The sequence below is a fragment of the Dunckerocampus dactyliophorus genome, chromosome 14 (assembly GCF_027744805.1).
Source record: "Dunckerocampus dactyliophorus isolate RoL2022-P2 chromosome 14, RoL_Ddac_1.1, whole genome shotgun sequence".
NCBI classification, from domain to species: Eukaryota; Metazoa; Chordata; class Actinopteri; order Syngnathiformes; family Syngnathidae; genus Dunckerocampus; species Dunckerocampus dactyliophorus.
In genome coordinates this window covers 10,494,053-10,507,101 of record NC_072832.1, presented here as the reverse complement: position 1 = coordinate 10,507,101, position 13,049 = coordinate 10,494,053, and the positions used below count along the sequence as shown (strand labels likewise).

Sequence of the window (13,049 nt, the reverse complement as noted above, 5' to 3'; positions counted from 1 at the left end):
AAAAGCATTCGAGCGAAGAAGCTCAAGGCTGAGACGTATGAAGAGGTCAAGAGCAACATTTTGTCATCCTCACCTGGTCAATGATGGAATCCAGGGTGCTAAGCAACAGAAATCCCCTTCCTCTGACCAGGTACTCTCCAAGTGCAACCATATGACTTTCCTCCTCATCTTCCTCCCGTGCCTCCGCTCTCTGAGCCACCGCGCTGCATAGCTGGTGTACGTCAGTCAGGAACTCCCTCGCCAGTGTGTTACTGGCCCCACTCATGTCTGAGCTATAAGAAGAGAGATCAACTTCGCTATGCAAATCAGCTTGCCTACTATGACTGTACAGAAAACATGTAGTGCTTTTCCAATCACATAAGAGTGTGCTTCTCCAATAGTCGGTTAGGCCTCCCTGGGAAGGTGTGGTGCGGTGTCAGAGGGGGCGTGAGAAGCAGGGGGACTATAGTTATAAGATTTCTTAAGGTTGGCAGGTCTGTAAGTGTCTTATTCATGCTTGAACGATATCAATGCCAGCAACTCATACAGGAACAGAAACAGAAATAAATTCATACAATCATCCCTCGCTACATCGTGGTTCGAACATCGCGCCCTCGCTCTACCGCGGTTTTCCAAAAAAATAATTAATTAATAAATGATCACGGTTTCTTACGTTAAGTTGATCACATGTAGGGAGACTCAAAGTGCTGATGCTCCACGACAAGTGACTGAATAAGCTTACCTGGCTTCCCTACGATAATTATGTGCAGTTACTGATTTCACTCCATGCTTAATGGAATTAGTAGTACAGTTAGTAACAACATGAGCGTGTAATAATTTGTCTACTATGATTATTAGTCACACTTAAAGCAGAGGGGAGTGATAATGGAATGTTTACCCAACATTGTGACATGTCCTTAAAACAAAATAAGTGCATCTCAGAGTTTCAGTGGACATTCCCTGGCAAAAATGACCATGTTAAAAGGGAAACGTCAGGTAGAAACAGTGGTGTGCAGTGCAACACACTCTTGTAACTTTAACAGTTATACAAAAACTACTAAGGGCAAACAGGAGCAGCAGCTCATTGAACATACAATTTTAACCCCTGCATTAGTATTGGCAAAATTCAATGATCTAAACATGCACATGCACAGCAACTCTTACAGTAAAAGAGGTGAAAGCTCCAACATGAGACACATACTGCACATGTCGATGCCGTTCGAGACACAGTCTTTGTAAGACAACGTCAACTAAACACTAAATAGTTAAACAGTTTTCTATCCTAACTGTTTCAGTCATTTTAATATGGTTAAATTAAGTTTCCAATCCGGATATGGAAACTTCACAACAACCAAAGGGTTAAAAATATCTGCACTGCAAGCACATTTATAACAATACAGCTAATGTCTGTCTCTTTAAGACTAACATTTTGTAGTCTTACCAGATGTTAGTGGGCATAACAGTTTCCTTCCAGTCATCTTGTGCATATTCCAAGCTTGACTGCAGCTCGACTGCTGGCTGTATCTGCATACCTCCTTGCACGACGACTGACTGAATTTTCTGTTCTGCAGCGCAAATTCCATTAAATTGGAATTTCAAATGGAGGCTTTCCAGATTCGCAGCAGATCAGCGTATCACATGAAAGCATGTGATGTCACATGGCAAGGGGACTGGCCTTGGGAATACTGACGAGCCTCCACTGACCTGCGGAGGACCTCTATAATAGGCCATCATTCACAAAAAACAAAAACTGCATTTGTAATTCTCCATTATGTGTATACAGTGGTGCATAATGTTCTACATTTGACACTAACACCATACACACTATCATCTTTCTAGATGTCTGCTTATTGTACCTTTTTCCCCCCATTACTATTCAGTTTAATTGACACGATGTAATTTACATTGAATTCACGTGTTTTGAATGTATTTATAGCAAATTGTACTGCCACATTATGAGTTAAGCAGTGCCCTTGAATGCATCACGTGAACAATGCCTCGCCAGCACAGAGCAAACTGTGCCAGTTAGGTCCTGCTCAGACATGAAAAAAGAAGGCAAATATGGAGGTGTTCATCATTTGTATGCGTTATTTGACCCAATAAGGTGTGTCATAATTGTATTACATCAAGTGTGAGTTACTTTGAGTGTTAGTGATAACAATATCCAGTTATTGTTTTTGTCTTTCTGTTTATTCAGACCACACATGCACGCATAATAAAGATGATGTCGTGCTGTTCGGAGTTCTAAGTGTCCCTGAATACCTCTCGCACGAGCGTGGTGGAGAATGAGAGACGTGTTTGTGAGTTGGAGATGAAATTGTACTGCTATTGGTGTGTTCAGGTCAGAATGAAGTCATAAAAGTGCATCAGACAGTGTTGTTCTGTGGGGACGCTACACTGTGCCTCCATCTGGCGTCATAACAGAGCGTTGTGGCTTGTCACGATGCGCATGCCTTAATTATGTTAAGAATTTTAATGCAGTTAATTAAATCATTTAGTTACTGCCAAAAAGGAGTTATTTTTGACAGCCCTCATTTTTCTATACTTGCTTTATATTTCATTAGGTACACGGGAACAATCTAATGAGACTCAATTGAGAAAATCTGCTTTAGATGAAAGATAATACTCAGTTTTGATTGGTACTGTGAAACTAGCAATCTGTTTATTATTGTGGTTTCAGGTTACAGTTGTATAGAATCCATTTAAAAGCAGTGTTCACAACCGTGTTTGGTTAATTCAGCGTCATATTTGTATTGCCAGTCTCCTGTAACTGATGTGTTCATGGCACACCGTGATTCTCATCCAACCTCCTAAAAAAATAGATGACAGGACTTTGCCAAGACCACATGAATACAAAGCTGATTTTCACTCTGTCAAACAGATCTGCGCTTAAACAAAACCTGCCTTTTTAGAACAATCCACACATTACATTGTCAACAGGGGGCTAATAAAGACACCTACCAGAATTTCAGTGCATCTTTAGTGTGAAGAGGGTGATGCTGCACATAGTGGAAGAGACACAGGAAACTCTCTAGACTCTGGAGGGTGACCTGATAAGAAATTAGAGGATCATTATGAAGAACACCAATATTATTCTTGACATAATTGAAAAGCCCACACTTTAAATAACACCACTACCTGATTACAGGGGTTATTAGGTCAATTTGTGATAGAACAAGCACAAACAACATAACATGGATATAATACTCCAAAGTGACAGACATGCCTCTACAACTAATAGCCAGAGAGGCAAACATTAAAAATAAATTAGTGGGAACATCATAATGGACCCCTAAGATCCACCTGTAAAATTTGTTATTGAATGCTACAAGTCATCTGACTTCCACGGAAGTGTGTTAATGCATGTGTGGCAGACGTGTGATCCTCTAAGCATGCTAATCTGACAGCACTGACTGGACATGTGCGGGTTACGCTGATCCTTGGCTAAAGAGGCTGCACTGATTGTCTACATCACAAAACCAAAGAACAGACAATGTACAGTTATAATAACTGGCAGTGATGTATATAATCCCTTTAAAGACATTTACATATATTTACTTTGTTACAGTCTTGTTTAAAAGGCAGTGAAACATTTGTGAAACCAATTTGCTCAGTGGAATCTGCGCCAACTTCCTTCCTGTGTTGCAACTGCAGAAGCAAGTCCTTTCATTTTGCTTGGTTTCATGGGCGAGTTTTTCAAAGAACATTGGGTTAATAGTGTTTGGGGGGTGGAGGGGGGTAAATTATTGCTAAAATATATGCACACATCAGAAGTGCTGCTGGATAATAAGTGCACACCACACTCACCAGGGTGAAGCAGGGGCAGCGGGTGGGACAACTTCACCCAAACCTTGAGGAGGTGTGTGGCTAGGTGGGATCACAGCACCAGGGGGGATGGACAACAATGTACGCACACAAAAGATGGGAAGAGCAAACAAAAGAAAAGGGTGAACGATCAGAGACAGGAGATGGCAGGGCTAACAACATGGACAAATGCAACAGGATGAAATAATAAATGGGAGCAGAAAGAGCGCAGAAATCACTGACAGGAAATAAAGCTTTATATGTTGCCAGAGATGTTATCACATGTATAAATAATCCCTCAAGCACTGCTACACTTATGCCTTCAGTCGATTATCCGTGTAGCGGTTGTGGCCGTGTTCCTCAAATGGGGAAAGGAAAACGAGTGGTGCACGATAATGCAAATTTCCAGGCAGGGGTTGTCTTTTTTCCCCCCCTTCCTGTGGCTTCAATCCAATTTTAAAATGTGTTCTGCACAAGCCAGGCAGGCTGATTTGCTAATAGAGAGATTGCCAAAACGGTCCATACAGCTTGGGAAATCATAGGTTGGAGCTTGAGAGAACATCGTCTGGACACACCAAACAAGGATTAAAACAAGGGAGCGATTCATTTTTAATTTGAAAAATACAGTAGAATTTCTATTACTACACTGCATACACTACACTTCTGATATTGCTGTACTTAAATGTTGTGGTGCTTTATCACAACTAGTACACCACTGCTGTGACCTGGGTCTTTAGCACTGGCGATCACGGGTGGCCAGGTCATGGGAGTCTGTTGGCTGAGTCACTCAGGCTGCTCCAGACTATCCTCATGAGTACTCCACAACTGTGCAGTGATGCAGTGAAAGGGATGTGATCCTGTCCTCGTGACAATAGGATGTGGGAGTGTTGATTATGTAACGTCACCCCCCCCCCCCCCCCCCCCCCACCAACCCCAATTTGAGATCACGACTGATCTAATTTGACGTTTGGGTGATGAGCATCATGAGGAGCCCCTAACGTTTTGAATTTCCTCACAAGCTATGAGTCAGGGATGAGAGCACTGAGGTAAAATGTCAAATGGCTACCTCAATGAAGCATGTTTGTGGCCACACGGCCCCTTATTAAAGCTCACACTCTGTGCAGGAAATTAAAATGTCTCCAGGAAAACATAAGAGTCGATGGTTAATGGGTCAAAGTTCAGTCCAAAAAGAATACGGCAGGTTGCTCCAATATTTTCTCGCCTTATTTCGATATAAGCTTCATTCATTTTTATTATTATTTATTTTTTCTGCAGCGGCAACAATGAGAATAGATGCATCAACGATTCATTAATAATGAATTAATAATCCAGTTAATCAACAACTATTTTTATATTCAATTAATCATTTTTTTAATTAAAAAAATGTAAATATCCTCTGGTTTCAGCCTCTCAAATGTGAATATTTTTTTTATTTCCTTAGTCATCCATGAAAGCAGACCTATTTGTATTTTAGGCAAAACAAGATATTCACACAAATCAGCTTTGACTTTAGAAAACGGTGATCAACATTTTTGCCTCTTTTCTGATATGTTGCGGACCAAACCACTAACTGTGTTTGGCTCACATTACAGCTGTGACTATCTTGTTTTGCCTAAAACACAAAAAGATAATAGGTCTGCTTTCATGGATGACTGAGCACCTTCTAGTATAGTACTTCTATAGATGACTGAAACCTCTTCTATAGTTTGGTGTGTCCGGTTGGTTCCGTCTGTGTAGGTGTGCCTTTTGTATTGCATGGTTTTCACCCGGTGAACCGTTCCCATCTGGATGCAACTAATTACGAATCCGTCACAGTGTGGATGTAAATTTCAATCATCCAAATATAAAGATGACTTTCACGGTTACTCTGCAGAGAATCTTTGGTATTGGATCATTTACACTGTTTGGGTTAGTAGAACACCAGCTGCTGTAGTCATTTAACTGAAATAATTCCATCGACCAAACTTTTGTTATTGTTTATTTATGGCATGCACAGAAGGTTGAGTTTGAGTTTCCTTGTTAACCGGAGCTAACAATAGTCGAGTCTGTGCTTCCAATCTTCCAAACTCAGAACAAACATGTGTCATACTCCAACTAGTAGGCAGCAGAGTGTTTTTCGGTGTTGGACCACACTTAACCTTTTGCAGGGTAGGGAAAACAACCTAGAAGCAGCAGTACTCGCAGTTGTTTGCGGCAACAAGTGAGAGTTCAGGTTGAAACTACGGGAGGAACAATAAAAGCAGAAATGAAAAACATGAAAACATGCTAAAAATTGTTACTGTCAAATGATGACCCACAACCTTTGATAGATGGAGTATGATAATCAGCCTGATTTTACACTCCTCATGGTAAAACTGAATCGCCTCTCAGTGAGCGGGCTGTGACCTCAGTCAAGTTCGTTTTCCCCCTTCGTCCAATGTGTTTGGTCAGGTGTGACCACAGTAACCAAACTTAGGTGAGGCACATGAACCAGCCGGCATAATAGTAGATAAAACCGGGGACTTCATGAGTATGACTTTAGTTTAGCATTTATGCGATTAGCATGCCATCATTGTCATTTGCCCATGACATCATCCAAATGTGCATTCAGCTACTGTGATTTGGTGTCATTTCATTCACTATTCCCATCTTCTTCCTGTTAAATTCCTGTGGCCACCGCTGACCAACTGGAGAGCAGATCAGTGTCACATGGTTTGCTGTAACCCATTCTGGTATGATCAAAGAAAGCAAACTGCAAATGTGAAAGCAACCCAACAGTTAATTTGTTCACCAAACGCTACAAAAGTTGGCCTCGGCGTGGTTCCAAACAAGCTCGATGAGGTTCTGTTATGGTGAAACCTGTTGACAAATGACCCCATCAGGTATCTCCCTAATTGGCATAATGGTGACTTAACTACAGTAAGGAAATACATGAAACCACTGAACTTTCACTCACTACTCAAACCTTCTTCCTGTTTACATTCTTGCAGCCACTGCTGACCAATAAGAGACATGAGTGTTGTCACATGACTTGTGACACATTTTGGTATGCTTGGAATTCTTACCAGGTCAACATGGACCTTTATTTTATCTACCTTTTTTTTTTAACCTGTAAAAAGTTTCATGTTGTTGATATATTGTATAGCCTTTTTTTTCCCCCGGTAAGTGCCATGCGTGTACAGTTCATCAAAGCTAGCTTTGCAGACCATGAAATGTTCATTAAAATAATGTTAATTTGCAATCATCAAGTCCGTGTCTTGTTTATTGCGATTATGGAGGAAATCATATCAGCAATTCATGCAGTCTATATGTAGGTCATTGTTGTCCGTCTCCATTTCCACATGAGTGATACACAAGAACAAGAACAATTCACATAATTATCACAAATACATTGAAATTAACTGCCGCAATGCTTAGATACACAGACATTTTAATGAATTATAATGAGAGCATCAGCAATGCTGTCCTATTCTACACGGCTGCACTCCAAAAACTGCATACAAGACTAATGAATGTAAAACATTACTTGCATGCAGATTAAGAGCCATTTTTAAACTTCTTAAAATGGGCAGCTTAAGTATTTCATGATCGTGAATAAACTGAAATAGAATGTGAAATGTAACATTTTACACCAGGCTCAATAATTCTGATCGTCTTTAGGATTTAGGATTTCATCACTCAAGGAATGCAGGGATTGGTAGGGTTGGCCGTCGTGCATTGACGGGAACATTCCGATTCCCCCGGGATCGTTCAGTTTTTTAAATCTCGATTTCTCATTTTGATGACCGACCAGCCCGCCGACTGGAGGAAATGCGACCGATGGCGCTCGAAGGTTTGGTTGAAATTCTGCAAGAAAAATGAACAGTCGGCGCAGTGAAACATTTGCAACGCCATCATATCATGCAAAGGATGGTGCTCCACTAACACGATTACCGGATTCACAGTACCTTGTTTTTGACGCGACACGCCAGACTTCTTCCAACCAGACAGAAAAAGTAAAACAATAAATTACGTCGATCTTATGTCAACATTGAAGCAGCAAACAAATTATGCTTCATACTGCGAATGTGGTGGCTAACTCAAATATCTGGCTAACGTATGGCTATGTACTTTTTCCATAGACAAACGACCTGACGTCAGGAAGCTGACCAGACCCCCGCGAAGTGTTACTCCATTCACCGTACTTGTTTGATATTCCGCACGCAGGTTAGTGGGGGCTCAGTAACATGGTTACGTTAAACTTTGTCTATTCTGCATCATAAGACACTCTCCAACACAAACAACAGGATAAGCGTCATTGTTTCTTCATGAGGTTTTCAAAAATAAAACTCATTTGTCAACGTGTACTCCTTTGTAAAGAGACTTCAAAATATTTATATAGTGGTTGAAAAGAGCCCTGTTAGAAATTCATCATTTAAAAAAAAGTCATGGAGACATTCAGACATTTCATCCAAGAGCTTTGGTTAGCGCCCTCTTTTAACCCATGCAAACTTTTATGACCCTACCTCTGAAAAGAATCGGAGTCGAAAATCGTTAGGAAATGGATGGCAAATATATTTGTCATCCATTTTAATACAAAAACATGAAACATGATGAGGATAAGCGGCATAGAAGATGGATGGATGGATGATTCTACTAGTTAATAGCCTGACTTGAGGCAGAGCAAGCAGGGATCACAAAGCTTTAGTGCCTAAGTATAAAGAGACAGAAAAAACATGCTTCACAGCGCTTCCTTTGCTCTTTTGAAACATCCTCTTCACTCAAAATAAAACTCAACCATCCACTTGTAATATCACCTGGGTTCAAGCTTGGCTCCAGGCCAGAGAGTCATTCCACTAAAATGATTCAGCTAATCAAAATTCAGCGAGACGTGGACATGGAAAGCAGCCTTCACATTTTCATTCAGGCCTTTTGCCTTTGCTGTAGAACATACTATTTTATGCTGCTTCTAGCTTAGGAAGCCTCTCTGTCGGGACAGCATGGCATCCTGGTATTCTCTGGCTAAAATACTGTTTTGTTATTTTGGCGTCACTATCCAAAGAAAGCATTGTGAAAGGCAACCAGGAAATCCACAATCTTCTTCGGGTCTACCAAACTCATTGCAACTTCCCTGTTTGGACAGCTGACTATTTGGGAGTAAAATCACTAATTTTAAGCTTTCTTCTGAGCTGGGTATTAAAGCCACAGCGAGAAACAGAGAAGATGTGGTCAAACATCTAGTTTGGTTCCTGGTTTTGAGCATCGGAGTGTCAAAGTGTTTGAAACAACACATGCATGTTAGGTTCATTGGAGACTCTCAATCATGGGTCCAAAGTGCAAACCGGGGGCCATCTTCGGCCCGCAGCTCACTTTTTCTTGGCCCATGGCACATTGCAAAAATAAAATTAACTACTTATTAATGAGCTGTAGTAATACATATTCCACTAATTTGCTTTGTAAAGTATGGCTTAGATAGCACACATTGTTGGGAAGCATGACATTTTTTTTTTCAAGCCGATACCGATAACTTCCTCCTTCTCAAGACCGATACAGATAACTGCTAACTTATTTATTACTACCATTTGTTTAAATTTAGATTTAACTGTAGTTTGTGCATACAAGGAGGTAAGAAAGACTCAAAGTTGGATTTGACAAACAGTACCTGTAGTTTTGTCCTAACCAAGTATCATGACATCACTACTATGAACAAAACATTTTTTAAAATATCGGTGGATCAGAAGCACAAACCGTGGCTCCAAGGGGTTTACTAGCCGACAAAAGCCAGTAACTTCAGTGACGGTGAAGGGCTGATTGTCCAACGCTATCTTTTCCATTATGAAATCACAGATCGCTTTAGCCCTCAGGTCGTCCCTGGCAAACATTTTCGCACTTTTCAAACGCTGTGACGATAGGAACAAGCCCCGGGCCCTGGATGTCGTAGCAATGCTGGCATTGCAGGTAGCTGATAAGGTTTGAAGCTTGATGTTTTTTTCCCTTATCGCGGAATGTTTGCAGAGCATATGGCGAAATGTCTTCCTCTGAAACAGTGAGAAGTCCCACACGATCAATACCATGTTTGTATACAAGTTCACAAGCACAGGGGAAGTTATGACAGGCCTTTTGCAGCACAAAAAGCACAGAAAAGGAGCGTTTTATTTGCTCAGCCTAACCCACCTACAGCAGAGTACGGGTTTTTTGTGGGGGTTTTTTATCGGTTATCTGAGCTATTTTTTATCGGCCCGATAAATATCAGTCCAATAAGTATCATGCACCCCATTATCATGGCTCAACAACTAAAAAAAAAGATAGGCAAACCTAAAAGAAAATCGTTATTTTCAGCGCATTCAAACTCAGTGTCGACACCATTCAGTGTCAGTAGCACTTAGACACATTCTGAATGCTGGGGTGAAAAATGCAGTTTGTTGGCTTTCTAAAAAAAAGCCCAAAGCCATGCCTCTACTGCAAATGGTTCAAGGACAGCTTTAAGTTTATGCTAAGGGTTTAAAACTGTTAAAAACCAAGCAAACATTAAACACTACCATGCGCATGGCAACTGAAGCAAAAGGAAGTGTTTGTTCAAAGCGAGGAGAAACCCTGTGGGTTTTACCAGTATGCATCGCTTTAAAAATATATATATATATTTTACTTTCATAGCAGGTCTGTCTTCAAAAGGCTGCTTACACAAGAGAGATGAGAAAACGGGATTCAAATAATGGTTAAATCACATCATCTGAGGCGTAATCCCAGTCCCGTGATCGGGCTGCTGAGTGCCTGACAGCAGGAGGCCTGCTGAAAGAGATGCAGCATCCTGACAGATTTAAGAAGCAATCTCTTCTGCAAAAGTCCTACTCAGGAGCGAACGCACCTGCCTCAGTCCGTGCACATTAACTCACTGTCGGCCTTGTGCAGCATCAAAATGACACTCAAGAGGGTTGGAGGCGTATCCCGAGCAAAATGGGGAATCATTTTGTTTCAATCTGACCACTGTGACAGCATGACAAGAGCTGCATGACTTCAATCTGGGTTTTAACCCTGCCCTCCCACCACAAGATTACACATGGTAATTAATCCTGGCACACACACAATCCCCTCATTCTCTAAAATTACTTAAACTGGTGTGATTCCCTTTAATTCCAAAAAGTCCCGTTTTACAGCAACCTTACAAAACAGAATTAGCGTTTGTTTGTGCTTGTTAAAGAAATATTTTTTTTTTTTTGACATTAAGTTGTATGGCATCCCCATCAGCAGTGTAGTACACCAACGCTGACTTACCCCCCCCCTTATTTGTGATGATTTTCACTCAGCTTCCTGTTGAGTGTTGCTATGCATCGCCTGGTTACGCTGGCATTGGGCAACATCCTATCCAGTGTTTTGGTGTGTTTGGTGGTCACACTTGCCTCACTCAGGACTTGCCGGCAGGCGGACCAATATTCCTCTCTCAAGTGATCTCGGCCCTGTTGGTCCTGGCCTGCGTTCATACTTGACCAAACAAACTGTAGGCGCAGAGCAAACAGACTACACCGTTTTAACCCGACCAAAAATGCGACTTTTGAACGCAGCCTCAGCTTCATCTCTATGAAAGATTTCCAGTACTGGATGATATCACCATAAAGGAGATGTTGTACTCTACTTGAAATGAACAATAGTTCCCAGCAGCCTTTTTGTGGGCGAACAACCACTGAGACAAAATAACCCTGTAATCAGGAAATATGACTTTCTTAATTGAGTATGCATGGACAGATTTTGAGGTTTAAGTCTGGTGACATTACCTAATTAGTAAATGCTGGGGTGGATATTTTACAACAAAATACTCTTCAAAAGTGGATTGAATACAGCCATCTGTCAAACAGCACCGCCAAAATGTTAGGCATGTTAAAGTTCTATTTGAGGAAACTAGAAAAATGAAAATATCAGATGAGCTGAGTTGTGTGCAGCACCTACCTGCAGATCTGCTCCTTGAAGCCTACAGTCCATGTACTTTTCCCACGCATAGCACAAATCGCTCTGCAGTGGACTGGCCATGTCGTCCAAGCCAACGCCAATAAAGGTGTTGAGGAAGCCGGGAAAAATCAAATAAATCTCCCCAAAGTTCCCCGACTGGCGTCGTCCAAATCCCCAAATGTTTTCCTGCGTCGTTCATTGCAGATGCATGCTTCACTTCGCTGCTCTTGTCACTTTTTCATCCAGCATCTGCAGAGATACATCATGACACTTTCAGTTGTTCAGACTTAGCTGGCAAACACTACAGGACACTGGCGTACTTGTACCTGTTTTGGACCCGCAATTTATGACGCACAGCCTCATGGACAAAATAACTTGGCTCCGAGCGCATCAACTAGCTACATAGCTAGCTAGCTAAGCAGTGACAGGAGATGAAGAAACAATAGTTAACAGGGTCATCATTTCCGCTCGGGATATTTTTCAAAATAAAGGGCACCAGCTGATTCGTGTTTGGTATACACAATTTTCTCTCACATGTCATGTTTTACGTTAAGCTATACAAAAAATAATTTTAAAAAAATGAAATAAAACCTCAGAAGTAACTTTATTCAAATTAGCGCTTGAAGAGGAACTAATTATTGGTTATTGGCGTTTATGTTGAAATTCAATGTACACAATGTCATATTTGTTCTCACTAACTTGATCACACGACAGTAAATGATTCAAATATTTCGAACTGTAATATTCATAAAATAAGTCACATATTCAATAGAGTGGCTGTACATGATGAACTGCAGCTTCGAATGCAACGCTTCGGAAAATACTCACTGATATTAACTCATTTCAATAGCATTTGCCACGTTTAGCCGTATCCTGGTTGAATGGCATTGTACTGTTTTGGATGGCAGCTGTCAAAACAGTTTGTGTAGCATTGAAAAGCGGGTACATAATTATCCACGTTCACTAAATTACCACGGTGTTTAGACATCCCTTTTCCTTGTGTTTTGTGTCAAATTCCAAAAGGAAAAAAATATTTTCATCCATACCTGATTTCCCCATAAATTAGAGCCAGCTAATGCTAGTCGAGCCTTACGTCCATAAGAATTAAGCCCTGTTCTATGACTGCAAGTATCAACACCCTCTCCATACAGGGCGACGCGTTGAAATCTACGCTTGATAGGATTTATCTTAATGACTATTTTGTTTAAAAGAAAACAATGTTTCTGTATTTTGTTAACCAATAATGATAAAGACACTAGGGTCTGCTTTCAACAGAACGTGCGATCTCGAGTCAATTTAAGAGTATATTAATGAGCAGTACCAGTCTAGAGGGCAATTTGGATGAAAACACTTAAGTAATAATTTGT

The 13,049-nt window shown here is 40.9% G+C and overlaps 1 protein-coding gene across 8 annotated transcripts in view; it reads right to left on the bottom strand.

Moving 5' to 3' along the window:
- The window catches only part of lyst (lysosomal trafficking regulator), a 51,305-nt gene extending 38,534 nt beyond the window's left edge, over positions 1 to 12,771 (bottom strand). For 6 of the 8 annotated variants that reach the window (XM_054798712.1, XM_054798709.1, XM_054798713.1 and 3 more), the window contains exons 1-4: positions 12,009 to 12,139; positions 11,683 to 11,931; positions 2,941 to 3,029; positions 74 to 272 (exon numbers count right to left, since the gene is read on the bottom strand). In XM_054798712.1, the coding sequence (XP_054654687.1) occupies positions 74 to 272; positions 2,941 to 3,029; positions 11,683 to 11,763 (369 nt within the window). In that variant the 5' untranslated portion in view covers positions 11,764 to 11,931; positions 12,009 to 12,139. Of the gene's footprint in view, positions 1 to 73; positions 273 to 2,940; positions 3,030 to 3,786; positions 3,847 to 11,682; positions 11,932 to 12,008; positions 12,140 to 12,728 lie in introns of those variants that run through there. The other 2 variants (XM_054798716.1, XM_054798711.1) reach the window with 2 other exon arrangements.
- Between the last annotated feature and the right edge of the window lie 278 nt (positions 12,772 to 13,049).